The 23,811-nt window shown below is 45.2% G+C and overlaps 1 protein-coding gene across 1 annotated transcript; it reads left to right on the top strand.

Moving 5' to 3' along the window:
- The first annotated feature begins 436 nt into the window (after positions 1-436).
- Positions 437-23,463, top strand: trim71 (tripartite motif containing 71, E3 ubiquitin protein ligase). Its single transcript, XM_086015288.1, has 7 exons — positions 437-1,814; positions 10,154-10,321; positions 13,860-13,994; positions 16,322-16,564; positions 16,759-17,256; positions 17,731-17,871; positions 18,074-23,463. Exons 1-7 carry the CDS (start codon positions 1,083-1,085, stop codon positions 18,644-18,646), a joined length of 2,490 nt encoding a protein of 829 aa, XP_085871414.1. The 5' UTR covers positions 437-1,082; the 3' UTR covers positions 18,647-23,463.
- Positions 23,464-23,811: the final 348 nt, after the last annotated feature.

The raw sequence follows: 23,811 nt of genomic DNA, 5'->3' as shown, positions 1-23,811 counted from the left end.
TAACGTCGGACGCACGTACGCACGCACGCACGCAGACTTGGGTACGAGCGCGGTGTGCACCCCCCACGTCCGCTCCTCCCCTTCCTCCTCGTCCCTGCAGCGGAAGTGAGTCCATTTTTTTCCTCTCTCCTCAGTCTTACTGGAGCTGTTCTCGGAGCCACAGGCAGGGCAACAAGCGCCCGTGGGAGCTCGTACCTGCAGCCCGTGTTGATGGTTCTTTCCCGGACGAAGCAAACATAAGCGTGGACGACCGAGTGGAGGCTTGGACAATTCATTTGGTGTGTTCCCCCCCTCCCCGCCCCTATACCCCATGCTGTCTGAGGAAAAGCCTGCGTGAAATTCCTCCACGCCGAAAACGAGCCCACCGTGGGGAAGGAAGGATAGCCGAGAGGTAGACCTTTTTTTTTTTTTTTTTTTTTTTTTTTTTTTTTTTTTTTTTCTCCCCCCGCTGCGAGGGTTATCTATAAGAGACTGTATGTTTGTTTTTAACGTGCTTTCCACGCAATGTCCGTTCAGTGGTTGTCGCTTTGCTGAATTATCGACCACCGTTTGGTTCGAGGTTCGACTCCAAACTGAATCCAATCCCCATCCATGGTGACGGCGAAAACATAAGACCTAAACTGAACGAAACTGCTGTTTTTTTCCACCAGGACGCCTAGCTCTGTGGTCATGTTGCCTAACCGGTGGGGGAGGAGAGGCCGTGCCCCCTCCACCTAGACGCCGATCCAGTCACTCCAGATTTTTTTTTTTTTTGCCTCAATTTAACACCACCTGCCTCCTGCACAGAATCAATAACGTTGTTCGATGTTGTCACGTTTCAGGGATTGATTGATAACGCCTTACTGCCACTGGATAATTCAATTTAAAGATTACCTCGTTGATTTTTTTGCATCATATCCGAGTTATGTAATAGAGACATATCTGTGCACAGATGAACACCCTTCTCCCCGTGAAGTCACTTTAATGCCTCATGAATCTACCTCAAGCAACAGTGTTTTTCCAGTGCAACACAACGGCTCAACCTGTGCCCAAATGTATACCTCAACTGTAAACTGAGCCTTGTGTTTGAGGTGACGCCACAGATGGCTTCATTTCCCGACTCGGACCTGCAGACGTGCCCGCTCTGCAAGGAGCTGTGTGGCTCCTCAGCCCCCATTTCCTCTAGCTCGTCCACCTCCTCTTCCTCCTCCCACACCTCTTCCTCCTCCAGCCAGACCAGCAGGAGGCTCCACGTCCTGCCCTGCCTCCATGCCTTCTGCAGGCAGTGCCTGGAGGGCCAGCGCAGTCCGGGGGATCCACTCAAATTACGTTGCCCTACCTGCGACCAGAAGGTGTCCATCTCCGAGGCTGGCGTGGACTCCCTGCCTTCCTCTAACTTCCTCTTCAGCAACCTGTTGGACGTGGTGGTGAGCACCGAGGAGCAGATCCAGAACAAGAATGGCCACCACCACCCCAATCGAGGAGGCATGGGCTCCTCCGGCTTCCACGCCACCCACGGAGGCCACCTGCACCCCCCGCATCTCATGGCAGAGCCTCAGTGCAGCTCATGCGATGAGGAGAACCTGGCCACGTCCCACTGCCTTGACTGCCAAGAGTATCTGTGTGACAACTGCGTGCGTGCACATCAACGGGTGAGGCTCACTAAGGACCACTTCATCGAGCGGCTCGGGGAGAACCTCCACCTGGGCCGTGTCAACAGCAACCCCGGCCAACCGGCCATGTCGGTGTCCCTCGCCCAGTCCCTGCAGAACAACTTTGCACTGCTGTCCCTCTTCCAGGACCGCATGAGCTTCTGCCAACACCATGACAATGAGGTGAGCAAAAACACCACACTATAAAAAGGTTAAAATTTCAAGGCAACAAACTTAGACAAAATTTTAAGTTGGGTAATTCAACAAAATATTTTTAGTTTTACTATTGGCTTTCCCACATTTTTTTCCCCCCAAATTTAGAGCTAGTTTTTCCTTGCAATGTCCCCCAATTTAAAGATATAAGTAAAAACAACTCAAAAAAATTGGTTTGGCGCAAACAACTTGCTGACTTTGTCGTGCTAACTAACATTGTTGCCATAAATCTCAATAATGTATATTTTAAAGTTAATTTAAATGACTGTTTTAGCCCCCTAAAATCCAGGGTTTTTTTTTTTTGTTGTGCACCCACACCGTTTAGTATTTCTCGAAAACTCAAATAATTAACCTAGAGTCGCAAACGGTAATAGGATAAATACTTAAGCACATTAATAAACGGGCCGCCGATGGCCACAGCTTGTCCCCCAAGACGCAGACTGGCTAACAGGTTAGTCCAGTTAACAGCTAACCAACACTATACACTCATTTACAGATGCCCATGTCACTCACCAGGCAAGGCCGCGCCTTTTTAAAGCGATACACCCTTAACATCACAGATATTGAGGGCGGCGACCCTACATGGACACAATAATCCCTGCAGCTCGATTGCATGTTATTGTGTTTAAGAATGCAAAATCAACTTTCATCTGATTAATCAGTAAATTAGAAAAAAAAAAAAAAAAGGGTAGTTGGAGCCCTCTGATGTTTCCCAACCTATCGTGAGCCAAGACGCATGCTTTTCAACAGTAAAAATCAGATGGCATGCCACCAAACAAATGTTACAAAAAAATGTCTGCACGGGTCAATTATGTACCCCTCTGCTGTTTAATGGAAGAATATTTCATTGTTTTGCCTGTCAAATGATTTTCAGGCCAATTACGTGAAATGGTGTAACTTCCTGCGGCACACCTGGTGATCTCTCACAGCTCAATGGTTGGGAATCACTGTAGTCATGCAAAATGGCAGAGAACCGTACTCGGGGACCATATGGCAAGAAGTTCAAAGGGAGCGGAGTGTCTCTTCGCCTAGTTCCTCATCGTCAAAATGGCTGCATTTCCACACGCATGCATGCACAAAAAGCATGCAGTCTGCCTAATGTGTACCACACCAGGCATTCGGGAAAGAAGATGCCCCCCCCCCCCCCCCCCCCCAATCCTCAAAGTAACAACCCATGCTCAAGTTATTTGTTTGATCATGTGATCTGGATAAAGTTGGCTGCAATGGAAACCATCTTGGTTGAGCCATATGGTCCGAATGAATAACGTATGATGGGAGAGGGGGTAGTTTTGTCTAAGCTCTGGTTCATGTGGGGAGAGGAAATGTCTTCCTTGAGGTAATTTGTGTCCTGCAGATGAGAGGCAGCCATCTTGTTGTCTTGAATACAGTTGGGGAAAATATATTTTAGTATAATTCTGACTAAAACAACCAGATTTGACGTTTTGTGGATCACGAAACAATATTTATGCTAAAATATGTGCCTCAATTCCCATAAATTCCCGTTGAAAGTTTCGAATTTGGAATCTTTCTCAAATTCAATATAGGAGGCAGCCATCTTGTCTTAAATACAGTTAGGGAAAATATATTTTAGTATAATTCTGACTATAACAACCAAATGTCACATTTTGTGGATCACAAAACAGTGTTTATGCTAAAATATGTGCCTCAATTCCCATAAATTCCCGTTGAAAGTTTCAAATTTGGAATATTTCTCAAATTCAATCAAGTTTAACTTGCCATGGAAATTTACTAGAAATCCCTTCAAAACCCTGGGCAATAGGAAGACAATGCTGATGCGTCCTTCAACTGACTTTCTTGGCAATACCGTGGACGCAACCAAGCTCTGTTTTATTGTAATCAGTTAATTTGCATAATCTGCGGTTCTCAATGCATTGCAGGGACCAATTGAGATTCGCGGTGACCCTCCCCCTGCGTTGCCAGTAAATAGGTGGGCTCAGTTTTCCAGTAAGAGCTTCTTTTCCCAGTAAGGCCGCCCTCGCTCACTGTGGTCCTTGGGGGAGGGAATGACACGAGACAAGGTCAGGCTTTCTCTACCTGTGCGTCGCTGGGCTTCGCATCATCCAAAACGGCCGCACGCCATCCTGGTGGTTGTCCACGAGCCTCATTGTGGTGAAATGTTATGCACACAATTATACTATGTTATAGTGCAAAAAAAAAAAAAGGTCTTTCTTTTTTTTGTTACAGGTGCATACCACATTTTGATAGTGTAGATCAATTTACTACTTTTAAATTATGCATACTAGTAAAAAGAATAACAAAACCTTTTAGCTTTCTGTAGCACAGAGCATTTTCCCAATTTACTCCTCTGATTTCACTACCTTCCGTTAAAAAAAAAAAGTTTTGGTGCCCAAGAAGAGTGGAATATGTATGCAAGTACTTATTTTTATATTCATAGATAATTTCACTGTATTTGTGCAACTCTGCCTAGTGTATAGTTTTGGTTCAATTTTAAAACGCACTAAAGAATTACAGCAAAAACATTTAAGGCCAGAGTATCGCCATCAATTTAAGTCGCTCATTTATTTCCAAACATGTCAGGAATAATGGCTTAAGTTGCAAAGTTTAATACAAGTTGAATGTACTATCAGCTTGCCTTCATGATTAGTTTGTACATAAAGAATTTAAGATGTAAGCGAATGATACTTATTGTAAGAGCAGCAGCTCGCTGCCGCGATTTATATACTATCCGATTAGTCGACAAATCGCGACTACTATTAGTGATTAGTCGACCGGCAAAATAATCGTTTGTGGCAGCCCTAGTTGACACAAGGTTTGCTTGAGCGTTTTCAAGAAATCATTTGTTTAAAAACCAAGCTCAAACTCAAGGGTTGACTGCGTCTGTGCTGTCGGCGGCATCGACGGCACAAGCGAGCTCCTTGCTTGTGTGTGGAAGTTGAAATGGAAAATGGGATTACACCAAAGGAGCGCCCTGGTCTTGCTGCGATGTCGCCCTCCGACACCCAAATCCACGCGCCGCTCCGTCGGAGGAGCGGCTAATGATATGTTAATCCTCTGTCGGTCTTTGCCATAGATTAAACGGTCGTCAGCGCCACAAAGGGCCTGGCTGCGCTTGTGAATTACCTCCCACAAACTCACTAAATAGTCTGATTGAGTGGCTGTGGCTGTATTCTATTGAGTAATGAGTCAAGTTGAATGAATCGCTTGGATGCTCCCGTCCGACCAGAATTGTTTCAGGAAAACTGAGCCTTGCACATGCTTTTGATCCAAGGCAAAGGGAAGGCTTTGTAGTTTCCATTTTGTCTGCTTTACACCGGCTTTTTGTCTTGTGAGACAATGGAAGTTATGGAGGCAGGCGAGCCCCCTTTAGTCAGCTGTCGCTATTTGGTTTCGTCACTCCTGGATGCGAGTGTGCGGCGGCGTTTTCTTTTCCAATAACCTCTGCCATCTGCGCGTAGTTATCCTGTGAATAGGACTTTGGTGTGAGTGCACAAATAGTTGGCCGAGTTGGATTAAGAAGTTCTGACTTCCAGGCTTCTAACGTGCAACATGTGGCCTGTAATTAGATGGCGTTGCCTTGTTTCCTGTGTTACGTGAGTGAGTGGGTGTGGGGGTGTGTGTGTGTGTGTGTCCTGGCTTTTGATGTCCAACCGAGCACTTTGGCCCTTATAAAGTTAATCGACAAAAAAGGCCTTGGCCTTTACTGCCGTCTCTCTTCACTGCAACACCAAATTTGCATGAAGACTTTGAGTGCAAATGCTTAGTCATGTTCCGTTCTTACATGGCTGCTTGACATCAAGGTGTTTCTTATTACTGTCACACGCCTTACTTAGTATGACACGCTAACATGCACCTGCAAAGTGCACGTGTTCATAATGTGACCACAACACGCTCTTCTCCCTCCTCTATATTCACCAAGCCACCCGCCCCTCCCACGCCCCCATACCCATTCCCCCTCCCTCGTTTTTTTTTTTTTTTTTTTCCCCTTCCCTCTCTACTGTACGTACTGTAGCACACGATACTCAGTCACGTGCTTGCTAAGGAGGCCAGATGATGACGGTTTGTTTTCCTTCTGTGCTCGGAGGCCCGTCCAATCGCATCGGCGGATCGGAGCCACCACCCCCCCGCGCCGCCGCACTCGAGCGTCTCGTATCTGGCAGAGTTTCAAAACATCGACAGGCGTGTCCGAATGCGCGTTGTGTCGATGGCAAACGGCCAACAGGAGGTTGCCACGAGAGGGTGGCGGCCCCAGCCGGGAGGAAAGGAGATAGGAAGGAGGGAGGAGAAAGAGAAAGAACAGGAAAAGTGAGGAGGGGCTGGGTGATGCCCAGCTCGTTTTAATCGTATTACGCAATACTTGGTTTACGTCGGTATGTTAGGTCATAGACTTTACATTGTACCCTCACAATAAACCCAGAAGACTTGATCCCACCCTGATGTGTTTTATTGACTTACTCAAAATTTCAGCCGTTATGATTTGAAAATAAAATGAGAATCACTCTCACCAGGATAGCATTGGCAGGTCCTGCAACTGCTTTGGGAGACTTTTTTTTTTATTTTTATTTTTTTGTCCAAACGTAACAATCAACGATACCACTTTGGGGTAGCGTCTTGCGCAAATAAGCGAAAAGTGTGCACTGTTGGAGGAGCAACTTTGCATTTTGTGCTACGCTACACTACAATGGACATAAACGGTGTACATTCCTTGAAAATTACTTTTACTACCAAGATATTTTCAATGGTATTTTTACAAATAATTTTCAATTGAAATGTTTTAAATTTGATCTGTAATCAAGCCGTTTTTCTTCTTCTTGATAGATTTGTAAAAAAAAAAAATCAGTAATTATCAATATTGACAGATGTGAAATACTTATGTGAAACATTTTTTAATTCCGTATCGCCCTACTAAGCGCGTATTGTTTAAAAAGGTCTTTATTTCATCCTTACATTGACCAGTTCATGACTTTTTCATAGTTGCATTGCCCCCTTATTAAAGGTTAAATACTGTTAAAATAAAATGATCTACATTCGTGCCTTTTTTTCATTTTTTTTTATTTTGAATGGTACAAAAATAAATAAATTGAAGCATTTTTGGGGGCTTTCATTAAAGCCAGACTTGGTGTCTGCAGTTTCAGTTCAGAGCAGGAAGTTCTTAATTGTGGTTGTCTCAAGCTGCCAAATACATTTGATGTGATGAGCCTGTTGGAATGTCGCTTTGTGACGTGTCAGTGTGCGCCCACACCTGAACTTTGCTAGTCTATTGCCTGTTGACACATCGTTAACTGGAAAAAGCCCCAGGCACTGCCATGTGGAAAAAGACAAATAGTAAAATCCTGCAGTTGAAAGATAAAACAGACGGCAAATGTTTATTGTAGTTAAATAAAAATGTCGTTTGAAATTATTCAGTTACTTTATTTACGCGCGAAACGCGTGTGGTTTACAATCTTAGCTATGACAAATGTATTTTTCTTGAGTATGCTAGTAGATACACACCACTATCAAATGAATCTTTAAATTGTATTTATTTTTATATTTTTTGGAAAAACGCATTTTCTTAGTTTGGGGTTTAAAACAAAAAACAAAAAAAAAAAACTAATTGTGTCATTCAATCATTGGACAGTGACGCTACTTTATTAGTAATTCGAAAGTGTTTTGCAACTCCAACATAAAAATTTGTTTTGTCAGTCTTTTTTTAATCACGTTTTCATTTTACATGGTTTTGGGGAAGAAAAAAATCCCTCTAGATCACATTTCCATCATCGCAGAACCTTTTGGTGCATTTTCTGTGCATGTGTTTCATCGATTAATGAGGACAGAGTTGGGAAATACCTTTCGCGCAAGGTAAAATGTCTCTCAGTGTCAGTCAAATGGTTTAGTCCTTTGTACGTGCACTTCTTGTAGAGCAGGCCCAGTTATTTTCTAGCAGTGTAGTGTGACATTTCTAGGCCGGCATCCCCTCCCCCCACTCGGCTTGCTCGGAGAGATTTTACTGGTTGCTTGGGTTCGTGCCCTCTTCCCTAGTTCCCAGTGCCTGCAGGGAGGGAGGGAGTGAGGCGGTCGCCATGACTCACTAGTATCATACATCGTGTTGGAAAAAAAATAAAATAAAATAAAAAAAAAACTATACATTGTATACACTTGGAAAATGACTCTGCATTTTCTAGCCACACACCAGTAAGCAACTAAATGCTGTCTGAGTGTTAAAGCAGAATGATGTAGGACACAAAAAGAGCGCACAAAATATATGAAGTTTGGAACTGAAATCATTAGACAAGACAGAAATTTGGCGTCACACACTCGCTAATAATTTTGAGGGAAATGGCTCATTCAAATGGTCCAATTCAGATGGATACTAACCCAACACCTTCAATTTGACAAACCGTCAAAGACATTATATCAATAAATAAAATGGTTTTCGTCTTTTACATAGGACGCTTAGCAAAATTAAAACAAAAATGGTAATGCATGATTGAAGTGTCACCCAGCCTTTTCAAAGGCTTATGACAAACGGGGCGGGGCATATCTTAGTGTAAATTGGTAACGTGAGAGATTAATGGGCAGAGCGGGAGAGAGCGTAACATCCGGTGCACTAATGAAATCCTATAACTCACCACCGACCAGCACCCCCCCCCCCGTGTGGCTGAGGCCTGGTGCCGAGAGTGAAGTAGCGTGTGGTGGTGGCATGTCGGGGCCATCCCCCCACCATCCCACAGCAGGGGAACGCCAGGCGAAAAGCAACTGGATTCTAATAATAGATTCATAGACACAATAGTTCTTTTGTTTCCAGGCTAGGATCTTTACAATTTGTGTCCAATGTGCCATTTTCTATCTACTTGGGGAAACGTTCCAGTTGCTATTAATGAATGTTTGGAAAGCAGCAGATAACGACAAAGACCCGAGCCGTGGGAATAGCCAGCGTGTGTCAATAATATTGAGCGGACTTCCAAAAGGTGCCGTGTGTTATGTCATCTGAAATCTTGCAATTATGAATGACTTCTTCACCTGTCAAACCCATTGAACTGTTGACAATATGAAGGGAAAAAAAAAAAAACACCATTTACAGACTTGAAGGCTTTTGCGTACAACTAATGAAATACGATTTTTGTTTTTCAACATGCCTATGTCCGATCTATTTCCATGACCCAAACAATGGCATTCTGAGATTCCTTGTAACACGGATTACACATGGAGATACAGTATAAGGCATTTTGTGTAACGTATATATTTTATGACGTGTGTTTTGTTGCCAAATTGCCTGCCATCATCCAGCCTCTGCTTTGCACCACTTCCGGCATTCCTCTCTTTTGTATGCCGTGTCCCCTTGGAATTTAGGGCATGTCAATAGAGGAGGTGGAAAAGAGAGACTAGGCAAGAGGAGCTTCTTGAGTGATGGAGCAGGGCTGAAACTGGGCTACGGTCAAAAGAAAAGAACAAGAAAGGGGAAGGAAGTCGGCTAAAAGTGCGTGCGTGTGTGAGCGTGCGTCTCATTAGATTATGCCGACCCCTGGGGAGGGAGGGTGGTTGTTATTGAAGGATTGATTGCAGGCCCATCCCCATCCACTCGGCGCTCGCTGCTATTGGAGCCCATTGATCTTGCATCTCTTTGGGATATGTTGGTCAGCGCATACTTAATTAGCCTTTCATTACAACCAATCAGCGCTCGGAGGCGGCGTTTGAAGCGCATCTTGGGTTTTGGCAACAAAGGTTAAACGACCTTCCCTCAAGGGATGTGGACACTTTTCTGTCAAGTCACATGACTTGTGCTGCTTAATAAAAACAATGCGAGCACGCTCCGCGTTAAGAATGGTTATTGATCAAGTTTTGATTGCCTTTAGTCCATGATTTTTTTTTTTTTTTTTTTTTTTTTAATGAGCCTTGCAGGTCACTCATGCATATGGATGACTTTTGTCATTCAATATTTTCTCATTGATTAGTTTTTGTTTTTTTTTGCGGGGGGGGGGATGTTACACCCAAGCAGATGTATTTGTGTGCATGAATTATTTGTGTAAATTGAGCTGTTTTTGATTTAGTTCCGCCAAAAAGAAATTGCTTTTGAATCAGCTAATATCATTCCGTTCAAGAGCCAGCATCCGTCCGTTCATTTCCGAGCGTGCTTGTCCTCATTTGTGTCACGGCTGAGCTGGAGCATATCCCAGCTGACGTTGGAACGAGTGGGCGGGGTACAACCTGTACTGATCACCATCCAGTCGCAAGGCACACACAGCCAAACAACCACGTACACATACCGTAAATGATTTCATACTCGTGACTCGTGTGTTTCCGGACACACAAATCCATTGTAACAATGGACCGCCCGCTTGTTTTCGCAGGTCTTTCTCTTCTTTTGCGAGAGCTGCTCCGTGCCCATCTGCAGGGAGTGCAGCATGAGCCGTCACGTGGGCCACACTTTTGTTTACCTCCAAGATGCGGTGCAGGACTGCAGGTCCGTCACTATCCAGCTGCTGGCTGATGCACAGAAGGGACGACAGGCCGTGCAGGTGAGTTGGACTCCTTTCTGCTAATGGTGGACAGCGGCACCACAGGGATGACCCAGTGTCGGCGCTGTTTTCTGGTGTGATGTAGTCAATACTTGCCTGACAGCTTTCAACACAGCGGAGCAGGAGAAGTGAGTGTCGAGTGTCAAACCAAACACAGGCGTCGTAGAATAACCTTGCACGCAGACCGGGTCAATCTTGTTCTGTTTATACACAGCAGCGACACAGTAAAAGTGGTTTTTATAGGCAGCGTAAAAGGGGCTTTCATAGTAAGGCATGCCGGTCCTATATTGAATTTGGGCACCCGTTTTGCCAAGTGAGGATCCTTGCGCAGTCAGGAATAAATAGACAAAGCATCAAGGGAGAATTAGGCCGTCGCGCGGTCCTCATCAGCCTGCGCAAATGAAATGACATGCAGCAATATTCAAATCACCCAATTCCAAACGTATGCATCTCAACCACTGTGCAGTGAGACATACTGTAATTAAATTATATTAAAAGTTGAGAAGCACACCAGTGACCAGTCCCTGCTTATTTTATTTTTTTTTCTCCCCCCCCCCCCCCCGCTTGAGTTGGAGGCGTCCAGCTGGTCCTGAAAGGGGGCGAGTCACACGGGGTGAGGTCCGGGGTGGGTAGAGATGAAGGTCAAAGGGGGAGGGGGCGTGGAGAGGAGAATGGGGGAGGGTTGGTGAACTATTTAAAGGATTTGAGAGAGAAGAAAAATCCCCTCCTCATTGAAAGAAGTGGAACACTTCGCCCACTTCTTGTTCACATGCCCCCTCGTGCACCCCGTTACTGACGCTCACAGACACTTACTGCCTCTCTTCATTTAGCCAATTATGGAATGGAGGAAGGGAGGGCTGCCCTTTGAGGTTCCACATTACAGAGAGAAATACACTGGAGCAGAAGCGTATGCAAATGAAGTGACTTCGAATCCACATGTGTGTCTTGCGTTATACATTCCAAATGACAGAATTATTTTGGATCAAATCATTGATACTCACCCCTTTTAATGTGTTACGGTGTTTGCATTATTACTCCGAAATTCAGTTAAGCTGTCATAAAATATGTCCTCTTGAAAATGTCATTGAAAAAAAAAAAAAAAAATGTTTTGCGAAATCCTGCCAATAAATAAACAAGTGGCAATGAGAGCTCCTTGGCGGAGGTAATTAAAAAGCATTTCAGTATATGAGGCGGGTGCTAACTTGATTATAAGGCAGCGCTACCTGCTCAGTTTTGAAACCTCCATTAGTGCTTTTGTAAAATCATTAAATATTTGACTCCATCTAGTGAATCTCCAGCAGCATATGTGTTTGTTTTTTCATTGAATGTTGTTATAAAGACATGGAGACCTTTTTTTAAAAAAAAAAAATTTTAATGAAAATGTTTTTTTGCCAATCGTAAGCTTGTACAAAGCGATCTATAAAAACTGTCAACATTCCAACAGATAAGTGCTCTTTAAGTCAACTCTCTTATCAGTCAGTCCTCTTAGAACACACACTTATGACCTTGGTAGGACATGGTTGGAAACATGAAATGCTATCTAAGGTCATGTTACATGCAAGCCCGCGCTATTTCCTCAGCACAACTGGCGCCCCACCTCTGCCTATCTTGGTGACCTACATCTGCGTGACTCGCTTATTCATGTGTAGCTCCGAGTTCACCCGGGGTCTTCCCGAAATTCCAACTCCTCAGCACAGCGCAGCGCAGATCGTCTCTGCGGCAAATGTCAGAGCGCTCGCCACGTGGAGCAGGCTTTGAAACTGAAACCGGGTCCCACAGAGCCCGCGTTCGGCCGGTGGGTGGTGTATTTTTTTGTTGTTTTTTTTTTAGACATCCCAGGGACTCTAGCTAGCAGCTGAGCTTCACGAGAAGCTAGCCAACCATCTGGCGTTTTGCGTTGTTGTGCGGCTAGTGTTTGCTTGTCCATTCTGTCGGAGGTCACCGCAGGAGTAAATGCTGACGCCAGATAATATGTAAACACACACACACACACACACGCACTCCTCTACCCCGAGGTAGGAAATTTCCGCCCACTCCACCCCCATTATCTTCCCTGACCTCTGACCCTGGTCTTGTGACTCCCGTTTGGCCCGAGCTCTGTCCCTCTGCGGTCTGATTGGCCACTTTGACCCTCTTTATGTAGCAAGCTGTGCTCGGCTGGGAATATGCGGAAAGGAGTTAAAGAGCCCGTAAAGACTGCACGCAAGGGCGCCTAAAAATAATGCATTAGTGTAGAATTGTCATTGAATGCGGCGTTCGGGTTAATATCTATATTCTATTTTCGTAATCGTATTGAAAATGTTTTTGATCAACGGCGATGTCTGCAAGGCGGCATATGAAAATATTGACTCGTTTGGTGTGTTCGATGACCAACAGAGCACACCACACACACACACAACCATATCGCCACCAACAATCTGGAGTCTCCTCCCCCAAGCCGTACGCGTGTTGTAGTACCAAGACTGACGTGCGAGAGGCAGCATGTTTCCACAGGGCATCCAGATGATAGAAGGAAGAGTGGTCGTTGAAGGAGCTAGACTGAATGAGTAAATATTGAACAGATCGAGGAATATGATGAAGTGGATCCTGCTTAACAGGGAAATGGGACTGCGACTCAAATCATGGTGATTTCTCCGTTCCTGCTGCCCCTTCAGGAAGACTAATTTAGTTGTCGCTTTAGATGCCCACCTCAAAGAAGAGTTTTTCTCTTTTTGACCCCGCTGCCGGTCTTTGTTCCGGCAGGGCTTGCAGCGGGGAGGGGGGGGGGGGGGTGGGTGTGTGGTATGCGTCCTAAGACAGAGGTTGCAGATCATGACCTGTAAGGTTTAGTTGACCTTTGAGCCCTGCGGCCAATATCACAAAGGCAGCCTTATCCGACCTCCCCTTTGTCCCTGTGAGGTCTGCCTCCCCCTCTGACCTTCCACAAAACGCCGAAGGAGCGGCCAGATAAATATTGGCACAAATTGTGCATTGTCAAGTTTAAACAAATCAAAATGTGAATTATCATTATTTGTTACCAGGGGTTGGGTGCGTTCTCCTTTACGCCTTCTCCAAACCTGCAACATGATTGCGTCACTTTTTTTTTTTTTTTTTTCCATTGTTTGACTGAAAAATCGTTTATGCTTAATGACTTCCTTATTGAAGCTACACCTTTCATCGAAAGAGGATAACCATCCCTGTGGTACGGTTAACGATTAATCTTTTGTTTTTCGGTTAATCCAAGTTTGTCAAGATGCGTTTGACCAACAGAAGTTGCGACAAAAAAAAAAAAATGTCAAAGCGCGACCACGCTGACACACACTAACATGGCTGTGATCTGAGTTGAGCTGGTTTACAAAAGTACTGTCAGTGTCGCTAAAGTAGCGACTTTGCATCTATATTTAGCGACTCGTCCAACCCTTCTAATAACTACTTTTCAAAATCGCGCCTAACAACTTCAATTCCTGCTTGGAAACAGACAGCATGAGCATAGACAGGTTTGTGTCCTCCTTTTCCAAGTTAGGTCACACCACATCATGCGTGTTATTTTCCTTTCCAGCTGAGCATGGAGAAGGTCCAGGCCATTGCGGAGCAGGTGGAGATTAAGGCGAAGGTGGTGCAGACCGAAGTCAAGGCCCTGGTCCTCAGACATAAGAAAGCGTTGGAGGAGAGAGAGTGTGAACTACTGTGGAAGGTAAACCCTTTTTCCTGTTATGTTTGTTGACCTCATCTCACCTGTGATGCATTTGTGGCTCGGTCCCTCGTCAGTCTTTGCCACACGACCGATTTCTGTAGCCCCTTGTAACTGTTGTGTTTATGAGGGCAGTTGTCAGTAAGATTTGCGACGCTCAGACTTTCTCCGTCCGCTTACTAAACTTTTCAAGGAATGCCGGCGAGAGCGGCAGGAATACCAGTCGGGCCGGATAAAAGCCGCGCGTTAAGTAGGGGAGGTGTCGATGGGTGTCATGCGGCGCAAAGTCAATATCGCGCACGGTTTATAGTTTTGAGTTGCCTTTGGAATATTCCGCTCATAATGCATTTACTGTTGCAGAACGCCACACCGCTATTAAAATGTTTGATCCGATTACCCTCCCTATCCATCACCCATTTATGAAAGTGCGGCGGAGATGTCAAATAGGCCTGAAAATATTAATAACGACGTTCTCAGCAGACCTGCTAATAATAAAAATAACAATACAGCCCTTATTCCTTTGCATTCTGTTCTGTCAGTCCAGACAGATTACGGTTGTCTGCAGCAGTGCTGGCGGAGATTTGGATCTCAGCGAGGGCACATGGATGTATTTATGGTTTTCAACGTGGCTGTAAATGTCACTTTAATTCAATTGAATCCTTTAGCCATGAAAAAGATGTCAGACTGTGCTGCGCTGCGGTAAATTCTCAGATTTTCTACAAGGAGTGTGGACCTAGAGGAATGCCACAGAGCTTAGTGTGCGCCTGAAACCCGAGATGTCTGCAGGAGAACTCCGCTGATCCGTTCAAGATGAGAGCCCCCGCTCTCTGTTATTGAGCGTCGATTCTCAAAAAAGAGCAAAAGTTGATGTTTCATTTTGGACTCCAAATGAGAACAGGAGCCCCACACTACATCAATCCCTCTCTGCTCCTTTTGAGAATTGGCTGTGCTGGTCAGCTGTCAGCTCGTTTTACACAGCAGCTTCATTGATAAAGTTGCTTAATTAACCAAGTAAACCTTGAGTAAACCCGCCGCTCCCCCCCCCCTCCCCCTGTCAGCACAAAAGCTCATGAGATGAGCATGACTCACTCATGATGAGCCCGTAGGCTCAGCAGGAGCTTCCTACCAGAGAGCGCGATGATGGGCGGCATTGTCTGCGAAACAAATCCGAGAAGATGCTCCAGTCACGCGGCTTTGTGTCTCCTCACTGCAGACCTGTTAGACTCATCACCGATGTGACCGGCGATGCATATTGTGTGGGAGTTGCGCTGGCAGGCTAGATTGCTTTGCCACAGAGAAGACTGATCAAGGTCCCTCACTTTAATCCCTGCATCTTGCCGACGCGTCGGCATGGATGCCCCTCATCGGGGTATCCACCCGAAAGGCCAACAAGGGGCTTTGTCTTCATGGATTGTAAAGTGTAAATCTAGTCTCACATGTGCAAATGACACTTCTACCCAGGCCAAGATTCAACAAAGAGCTCTCTTTTGGAGCCAGAGTAGGGAGGGACTGGAAAGCGTCCCTCACTGTTGCAGGCGGTCAGCCTATTGTGTTAAGCTCTCTTTTTGTGAGGTGACGCTAAGAGCCAATCCTTGATTCTCAGGTTCTACCGCCAGCTTCAACACGTTGAGCATTTTTTTTTTTTTTCTGTCTGAGTACTAGAACTAAATATCATGTCATCCCTCTGTAACATTGAACAGACTTTCACAGCATGGTATGTATGCTGTTTACTGGACATGCTCTCTTTTTTTCTGCGATATAAAATGACTGTGGCACCCCATGATGGGGGAAATTACATCACAATTACAAAGATTACACAGCTCAAGATGAGCTTAAAGTGCTTTACTTTTCATTAAAGTCCAAAACTGGCTGTTGGACATTTCATGTGGATAAAAACAATTCTGCACACTGCTGCCATCCTGTGGATGGAGATGTTGTTGTCAAACTGTCATATAAAGCAGTTTTTCCTCAACCTTTTATTGTCAAGGCACATATTTTACATTAGAAAAAAAATCATGGCACACGGCCATATATTTTGACATATATAGATGAGCAAAGATATATTTAGTGCAACAAAAATCAAAAACCTTTTTAGACTAATTGACATTGACAGTTTTATCCCCCAATTGTTTTGTTACAATGTCCTATTTCATTGAACTGTTTAATTAATATTTTAGATTTTTTTTTTTTTTTTTATTCAATAAAATATGAAAATGTAAGCTAAATGTCCCAGTTTGAAACTAATTTTATGCCGTTACTTGATCAGCAGCCTCTCGACAAAGTCTATTGTCTTAACTTGGACAAATCCCCTTCCTCTTCGCCCCTCGCAGTTGGAGAAGATCCGTCAGCTGAAGGCCAAGTCGCTGTACCTGCAGGTGGAAAAACTGCACCAGAGTCTGACCAAGCTGGACAGCACCATCGCCGCCGTCAGCCAGGTGCTGGACGAGGGCCGCCACATTGACGTGCTGCTGGCGCGCGAGCGAATGCTCACCCAAATCCATGAGCTCAAAGCGCTGAGGGGCCTGATGCAGCCGCAGGAGGACGACCGTTTCATGTTCACGCCTCCAGACCAGGTAGGATCGCGTGAGGTTTTAAACGCTTGCTACTTGTGACTGCGTCCTGCTGCCAGTGGTGACACACCTGGCCTATATTTTTTCGATGATGTTAAAAATATGATCCCCAAAACACTTTCATTTCAAGCTCCTGTCTCTTGAACTGGTATGCAAATATTTGCATTTGAAATTTTTTTTTTTACATTGTTTCCCAGGCTTTGTACATAGCCATCCAATCCATGGGCCTGATCAGCAGTGGAGCCTTTGCGCCAGTCACCAAAGCGCACGGCGACGGTCTTAACAGCGCGCTTCGCGGCAAGCATGCGGCTTTTACTGTGATTGGATACGACCATGACGGCGAGCCCCGCCTCTCCGGCGGAGACATGGTGACGGCCATCGTCATGTCGGTCGCAGACGCCAACCTGTCGGCCGCAGAGGTGACCGACCACCAGAATGGCTCGTACACAGTTAGCTACATGGCCAAATGTGAGGGGGAGCACCTTGTGTCGGTGTTGGTGTGCAACCAGCACATTCAGGGCAGCCCCTTCAAGGTGTTTGTGAAATCGGGCCGAAGCTACGGCTCCCTGGGTTCCCAAGTGTCATCGTTCGGGGGTGAGGGCGAGGGCGATGGTCAGCTCTGCCGTCCCTGGGGCATCAGCGTGGACAAGGAGGGATATGTGGTGGTGGCAGACCGCAGCAACAACCGCATACAGGTAGAAAGCCTTTACTTGCTGCAATTCTTTATGAAAATGCTCTAATCTGTGTCGCGAGAGACATTTGGTCAGGATTGATGCTGGTACGATTAGATCAGTACAAAATATTATTATTTTTTGTTTCGTATGCACCAAGGGTGGAAAAACGAATGTTCAGGTCGCTTTCATGTATCGCTTGGTACCCTACAACCGATTTTGTTGGAAAAGTCTTGTTTCCTCTCCGAATAGATATTTTCCATGGCCTTCTAAACGAGAAGAATCACAAAAATGGGGGCCTTGTTGAATACAATTTTGTGAATTGCTTATCCCTAATAAAGGAATGGTGCAAAAACAAGGGCACACCACTGAAAGTCTAGCCAAATACAGTTGACGATATCTGGACTGAACTTAGTTTGTTGAGCTCCGTGTGTGACTGTAGCAACTTTAGTATACCGTTGAAATGGTTCCACTTGACGTTTTCCTGACTCTCTCCAGATATTCAAGCCCTGTGGCGCATTCCACCATAAGTTTGGTTCTCTGGGTTCTCGACCCGGGCAGTTTGATCGTCCGGCCGGGGTGGCCTGCGACAGTCAGCGGCGAATCATTGTGGCCGACAAGGACAATCACCGTGTGCAGGTCCGAAACTCTGCTGAGAATAACTTCTAAAAGCCTCCAAACACCCACACTGACAAATGCAAATATTATTGGTCGCGAGTTCCGAAGCAGCCGCTGAAAATGTCTGCACTCACTCTCGCACTTGTAAAAACAAAGCTCCGTCGCTCTTCGCTCCTCCCCGGGTAAACATGTCGCGCTCTGACACATTTGCTTTGCTTGACAGGTGTTTACGTTTGAGGGCCAGTTCCTGCTGAAGTTTGGGGAAAAGGGGACCAAGAATGGGCAGTTCAACTACCCCTGGGATGTGGCCGTCAACTCTGAGGGTAAGATTTTGGTTTCCGACACCAGGAACCACCGCGTGCAGCTATTTTCCCCCGACGGCTCGTTCCTCAACAAGTACGGCTTCGAGGGGGCTCTGTGGAAACACTTTGACTCGCCCAGAGGCGTGGCCTTCAACCACGAGGACCACCTCGTGGTGACCGACTTCAACAACCACCGGCTCCTGGTCATCCGGCCCGACTGCCAGTCCGCCCGCTTCCTGGGCTCCGAGGGCATCGGTAACGGCCAGTTCCTGAGGCCCCAAGGTGTGGCCGTGGACCAGGAGAACCGAATCATCGTGGCAGACTCGCGCAACCACCGCGTGCAAGTGTTTGAGCCCAACGGAAATTTCTTATGCAAATTTGGAACCCAGGGGAGTGGCTTTGGACAGATGGATCGTCCCTCCGGGGTGGCCGTGACGCCGGACGGCGTCATTGTGGTCGTCGACTTCGGGAATAATCGTATCCTCAAGTTCTAGAGACACAACATTCGCTCCCTCTATTTGGCCTTTTGCTGTGTTTTTTTTTTTTCCTCAACAAAGGAAATGGAGGCGAGAGAATGAATCAAATAAAACTGACACGATGGGAGGAGGAGAGCTCAGAGGATTGAGAGCACGTTGATGAAGGGAAATCAAACCTTTTTTTTTTTTTTTTTTTTTTTTTCCAATTCACGCCGTCGATCCGTTCTGTGGCACGTATTTCAACGAGGACCTCTACAAATGGATAATCAGAAGCGACAAAAGAGCCATTTTCCCTTCCTCATAGTGAGCTGCTCTATTCTTTCTGTAAGCTCTTCTCGAGTATCCTTCTCAGGGAATTTCTCACTTTTCTTGAAAACCTCGTACCCTCTGCTCCACACCTACCTCATTTAGCTCTTTATGAATGTACTCATAGTCAACGAGCAGAGGTTTATTAGTCCGTGAAGTTTTACAAAGAAGAAAAGCCTACCTCTATACGTTTATTTAAGATAGACAAAAATAAGAAAAAATAGACTCTTCAGTCGATTTATTTGCACAGGAGTAATGGAATTCATGCTGTGCATCTTTTTAAAAATGAGTCAAGTGAACCTCCTGAATGTTGTTGCTGAGACAATACTCAGACCGCTGTAGAGGCTGCATGATTCATTCTCATTAGAAGGCATTGCTAAAAAAGGAATTGGGGTACAGTACGGTAGTGTCTTCATAGTTTCTAATATACCTTTTTTTTTTTTTTTTTGTGCTGATACATTGACCCCTCATCGCTATGCTTGAGTTTGCATAGGCATTGCAGCCCACCCAGAATGTGGGGAGGAAATGCCGCAATGACATGATGTAAAAAAAAAAAAAAAATTAGCTCAGGTAATAGTTTGGCTGATTTGAAATGATCAGTCTTTTCAGGCCTCTTTTAAGCTTCACTCTTGTGTTCGCTATAACAGATCAGGCCTGTAGCGATATTATAAAACGTTTTGACCCGAGGCCCCAAAATGTAAGATCTTGTTCGACTGGATTTGTGTGTCGTCAGGATCCAGCCGACTGCATGACCAACTAGGCTGCAAAGATTAGTATGCAAGCACCGCTTGCTCTCCTCCGATAGGGAGGACCCACAAATGGATGTGGGGGGGGGGATGAATTTTTCAAAGATCAGGATCTGTTAGGGATCCAAAAGTAGAGATTTAATCATAGTTAAGTGACACCTTTCCTCCCCCCGAGGCAGTGTTTGACAAAAGCCTCAGAAGTAGACAGTCCAGAGGACGAAAATGATAACATCAAATAGACTTGACAATGCAGTGAACCCTTACTATTCGCGGGGGAAATTAGACTGAGCCCTGCCGCGGATACCGAAAATCCACGACAAATTGACACCCCATCCCCCCTCAAAGGGTTTAATTGCCTATAGATGCCACTGCATGGTGGCAAAGCACTACTTTTGTCCAAATGAAGCCCAAACGTGCTTCAGCATAGCTTGCGGCTTTTGCATTCCTCGGCACCTTGCGAATGCTGACCCGCGAATATGCGGCGGTTCCACTGTACAATCCTTTGGATGCAAGATGTGGTTGAAAGCCGCCCTCTTCCAATCCAACGTGGCGTGACCGCCGAAGCTCGCCCCCAATTTGTTAATGCTCCGGTCTGCGGCGGCGTCTCCAGACCTTTGCGCTAGTAGACCAATCCTCTAAAGATGGAGGTCTATCGACCAACTACTAGATTCAACCAAAGTTAGACTATCTGCACAGTGGCCAACTAAAAAACTGGCATTTAAAAGATTTTAAAAAGTCCCGTTCGTCAATAATCATCAATGCCGGGAAACGTTACTGGCATAACTCGTGGAGTTTGGTAGCACTGCCCGCTGACACTGCACGAGTACTTTGACCTCCTCTTTGAATCCAGCCGCATAGAAAACCAAAGAGAACCCTCCCCTCCCCCTTTTGGACCCCAACGTAGAACAATCCGCAGTTCCCCCGAAAATACCCTTGTAAGCAAATCCACGATTTAGTGGGGGGCCTTTGATCTCGCCCTTATTTCAATCCGTGCCCCCACTTGAACGCACTCGACAATTCATGTTCTGTTAGTGGCTTCCTTGTTCGAGCGAAAACTGTGGAAAGATTCACTGACGGGCTCTCTTCTCTGAGGAGAGGACCTGTCCGCACATGATCCGGATCGACATCCCGACGGAATACGTTCATTCAGCGTCAGTGTTTGGTTACCGCGTGGACCTCAACGCCTCAACTCACTTTGTAGCTACTGTTCACTTTCATATACCTCAAACGTGTGTCGTTTCTATTTGAATACCTCATTTTTGCTTTTGATTCTTGTGATTTTTTTTTTTTTCTTTTTTTTTTTTTCTTCATGTGTTAACATACCTCATCAGATGTTTATACATCACTAATATACCTCATTCTTTGACTGGTGCGGCGCAGTGCATGTCCCATAGCTGTAGGACCAAAGATTGTGGCACTGTTGAAAACTTGTCGCGGCCGCGTGTCTCCATCTCGCAAACCTTGAGCAGCTTTTTTCGCTTGGTTGACTTTTGCTGTACGATTAATTGCCTTTTTACATTTTTTTTTTTTTTTTTTTTTTTTAAAGCAAGGAAAATAAAAGTCACCAACCAAACCAAATATTCCCGTCAATAGCATAGTGCCAAAATGATCTCTGAGAGTTCTGTGCCAAGGACCACGCTGTTGTTGATGACAAAAACGTCACTGGACCACGATATCAAAGATATAAATGTTGAGTGAGTCGGGCAGCCGAGGATAAATCCCGCGGCTCTCTGACGGCGTGCACTTACGAGGGCTGGGCCCTGATTCTCTTTGACCTCACGACGATGAACTCCGTAGATTTCCGCTTGTACTTTTGTTAAAGGGGGAGTGAGGGCAGGAGCGTTTAAAAAAAAAAAAAAAAAAAAAGAAAAGAAAGAAAAAAAGCTTCACTCGTCGCACAAAGAATTACCTCAACTTTCAGCACAACAATATTCATGCAACGCGGCAGGACCTGTCTTGACTGTGGTGCCAACATTTATAAACGTGATTAAAGAAAAGGTTTCCTAATTAGCACACGGAGGAACAACACCAACAGTCGGCTTGTTTTTGCGTTTTCAGTATTACTGCGTCCATCCACGTCCGCATCCTTTTTCGGAAACTAAGATTGGAGAGTTCTATCTTTAAGATCCTTAGATCTTCACTCTTTAAGAGGAAAAAAATAAATATTTTAAACCTTTTTATTTAGTTTTTTCATTTTGTTGCATGCTTTCAAAAAAAAAAAAAATCCTTATCATACTGAAGTCTTCTTTGGATGGATGTTGGGGAAAAAACGGGCGGGTAGCTGACTTTCTGGGAGATGGATCGTAGCAGGAAATGTACCCAAAGACGAGTATGCGTGCGCTAGAATAGGATTGACCTGTGCGATTGTATTCGGTGGCAGAGCGCAACCTGTTCATTCGGCCATGACTCGATTCGTAACAAACATTGGAGGCAGAAAACATCTTGGGGCTTCTTTTGCGTGCCTCCCAGCTCAGGAGCTTTACTTGCGGAAGTTCCTCAAACTTCCCACTCTGCATTCATTGATTAGCCCGCACCACACGGGGAAGCCTTTCGGAGCCCCCGGTCACAGTCACAGGTTCACCAGTTTGGCTGGTCTAGCACAAACCAGCAGCCGACTTCCTCTTTTTGACAATCCAGGAAGTGAGCTGATGGCTGTTGAAAATGTGACTGGTCGAGTGCACTCTCGTGTGTGTGTGTGTGTGTGTGTGTTTCCCGCCACCTTGTCTAATTTCTGCCCTCTCGTGACTTTTGAGAGGAAAAAAATTGAAGCTGCACCGGGTGATGTGTGCGAGGTCGTAGACCTCCTTTTTGATGATTGTATAATCGAATTTAAAGACAAAAAAATATGGTTGGTGAAAATTTAGAAAGGAAAGAAAATATATCTCAGGTAGTTCTCAGCAGCTCTGTCCTGCTGGTGTCTCATCGAAATGTGTCCCATAGAGAAATAAAAGTAGACAACCCCCCGCCCCTTCGACTCCCCTTTTCCCCATTTTGGACCTTAGCGCTAGTCTTGATTCTTTTGTGTGTCCATTTAAATATATTAAAAAAAAAAAAAAAAAAAAAATCTCAATCTGAAATATTTCTTTTGATTAACTCCCCCTGATAATTTCGTTTTGTTTCTTTTACAAAAAATACAAATACCACACACCACCTGATGCTCGTTGGCCCTTTTAGAATGTATTTTGTGAAGAAAAGGGTTCAACGGCATCGGGCCGATGCTCGCTCTCTACAACCCGCTGCTGGACCGCCGCACAATTCCATATTAGTCGCCACCGTATACCCACATCAGCAATATTTTTAGCATCGGGTGGCACAAAACCAGCGTCAACATCTGTCCGGATGGAGGGTGGGGGGGGCTGCCGTTCTTTCATCCAATCGGTGTTGGTCCAGCAGCGCGGAGGGAGCAGCTGTTGTTTGTGCATCTGTTGTCAAAGCAGACCTCCACTGAATGTAACCCCTCACAGTCCAGGAGGCAGCGCGAGTGGATGTGGCCTGCTGAGTTTAGATGAGTGCTGCTGGCACTTCCTCGTCAGGGCCAACGTGTGTGCGTGTATGTGTGCGTGCTAGGTGTGTTTGCCTGTTTGTCTTGAACACACACTTTGTGCTGAGTGGAAGCGCAGATGTCAGGTCTTCAGTCTAAATAAGGCAAAGGAGACTGTATAATATTTTTGGCTACCTGCTGCTCGCGCTGTACTCTTTGGACTTTAAACATTTCCTATGCAGTTTTGTTGTTGTTGGTTTCTTTGTTTACACTTAAATAAAGTTGTATTTCTTGGACTTCAACATGCGTGATTGGCGTTCTTTCAAATCGTCACTGTCATGTCAAAAACACACCTCCGGTTTTTTTTTTCATTTTCTTATTTTTACACGAATCATGTTTCCGCATTAAAGGCAAAATTGAAAAAGTTTCCAAATTTGGAGATAAGTGTTTTTCGCAGGACAGTGACAATATGAGAAACCAGTGGTACTATAATAGAATCAGCCCAGTCCTACGCTGGGGAAAAAATTGTATTGAATTTGCTGAACTTTATTTCATCAAGCTGTTGCACAAAATAAAATCACCTGGATATTTTTTTAAGTGGATTATACATCTACATGTAAATGTGTCTAGATTAAACTACATCTCCTTAA

The sequence above is a fragment of the Filicampus tigris genome, chromosome 18, assembly GCF_054856515.1.
Source record: "Filicampus tigris isolate MCC_2025a chromosome 18, RoL_Ftig_1.0, whole genome shotgun sequence".
NCBI classification, from domain to species: Eukaryota; Metazoa; Chordata; class Actinopteri; order Syngnathiformes; family Syngnathidae; genus Filicampus; species Filicampus tigris.
This window is presented reverse-complemented; position numbering and strand designations above follow the sequence as displayed.

Coding starts and splice junctions, on each gene's coding strand:
- trim71 (XM_086015288.1), top strand. CDS start 1,083: ATGGCTTCATTTCCCGACTCGGACCTGCAGACGTGCCCGCTCTGCAAG. Junction 10,322..13,859: donor AGGGACGACAGGCCGTGCAG/GTGAGTTGGACT, acceptor TTTCCTTTCCAG/CTGAGCATGGAGAAGGTCCA. Junction 17,257..17,730: donor GCAGCAACAACCGCATACAG/GTAGAAAGCCTT, acceptor GACTCTCTCCAG/ATATTCAAGCCCTGTGGCGC.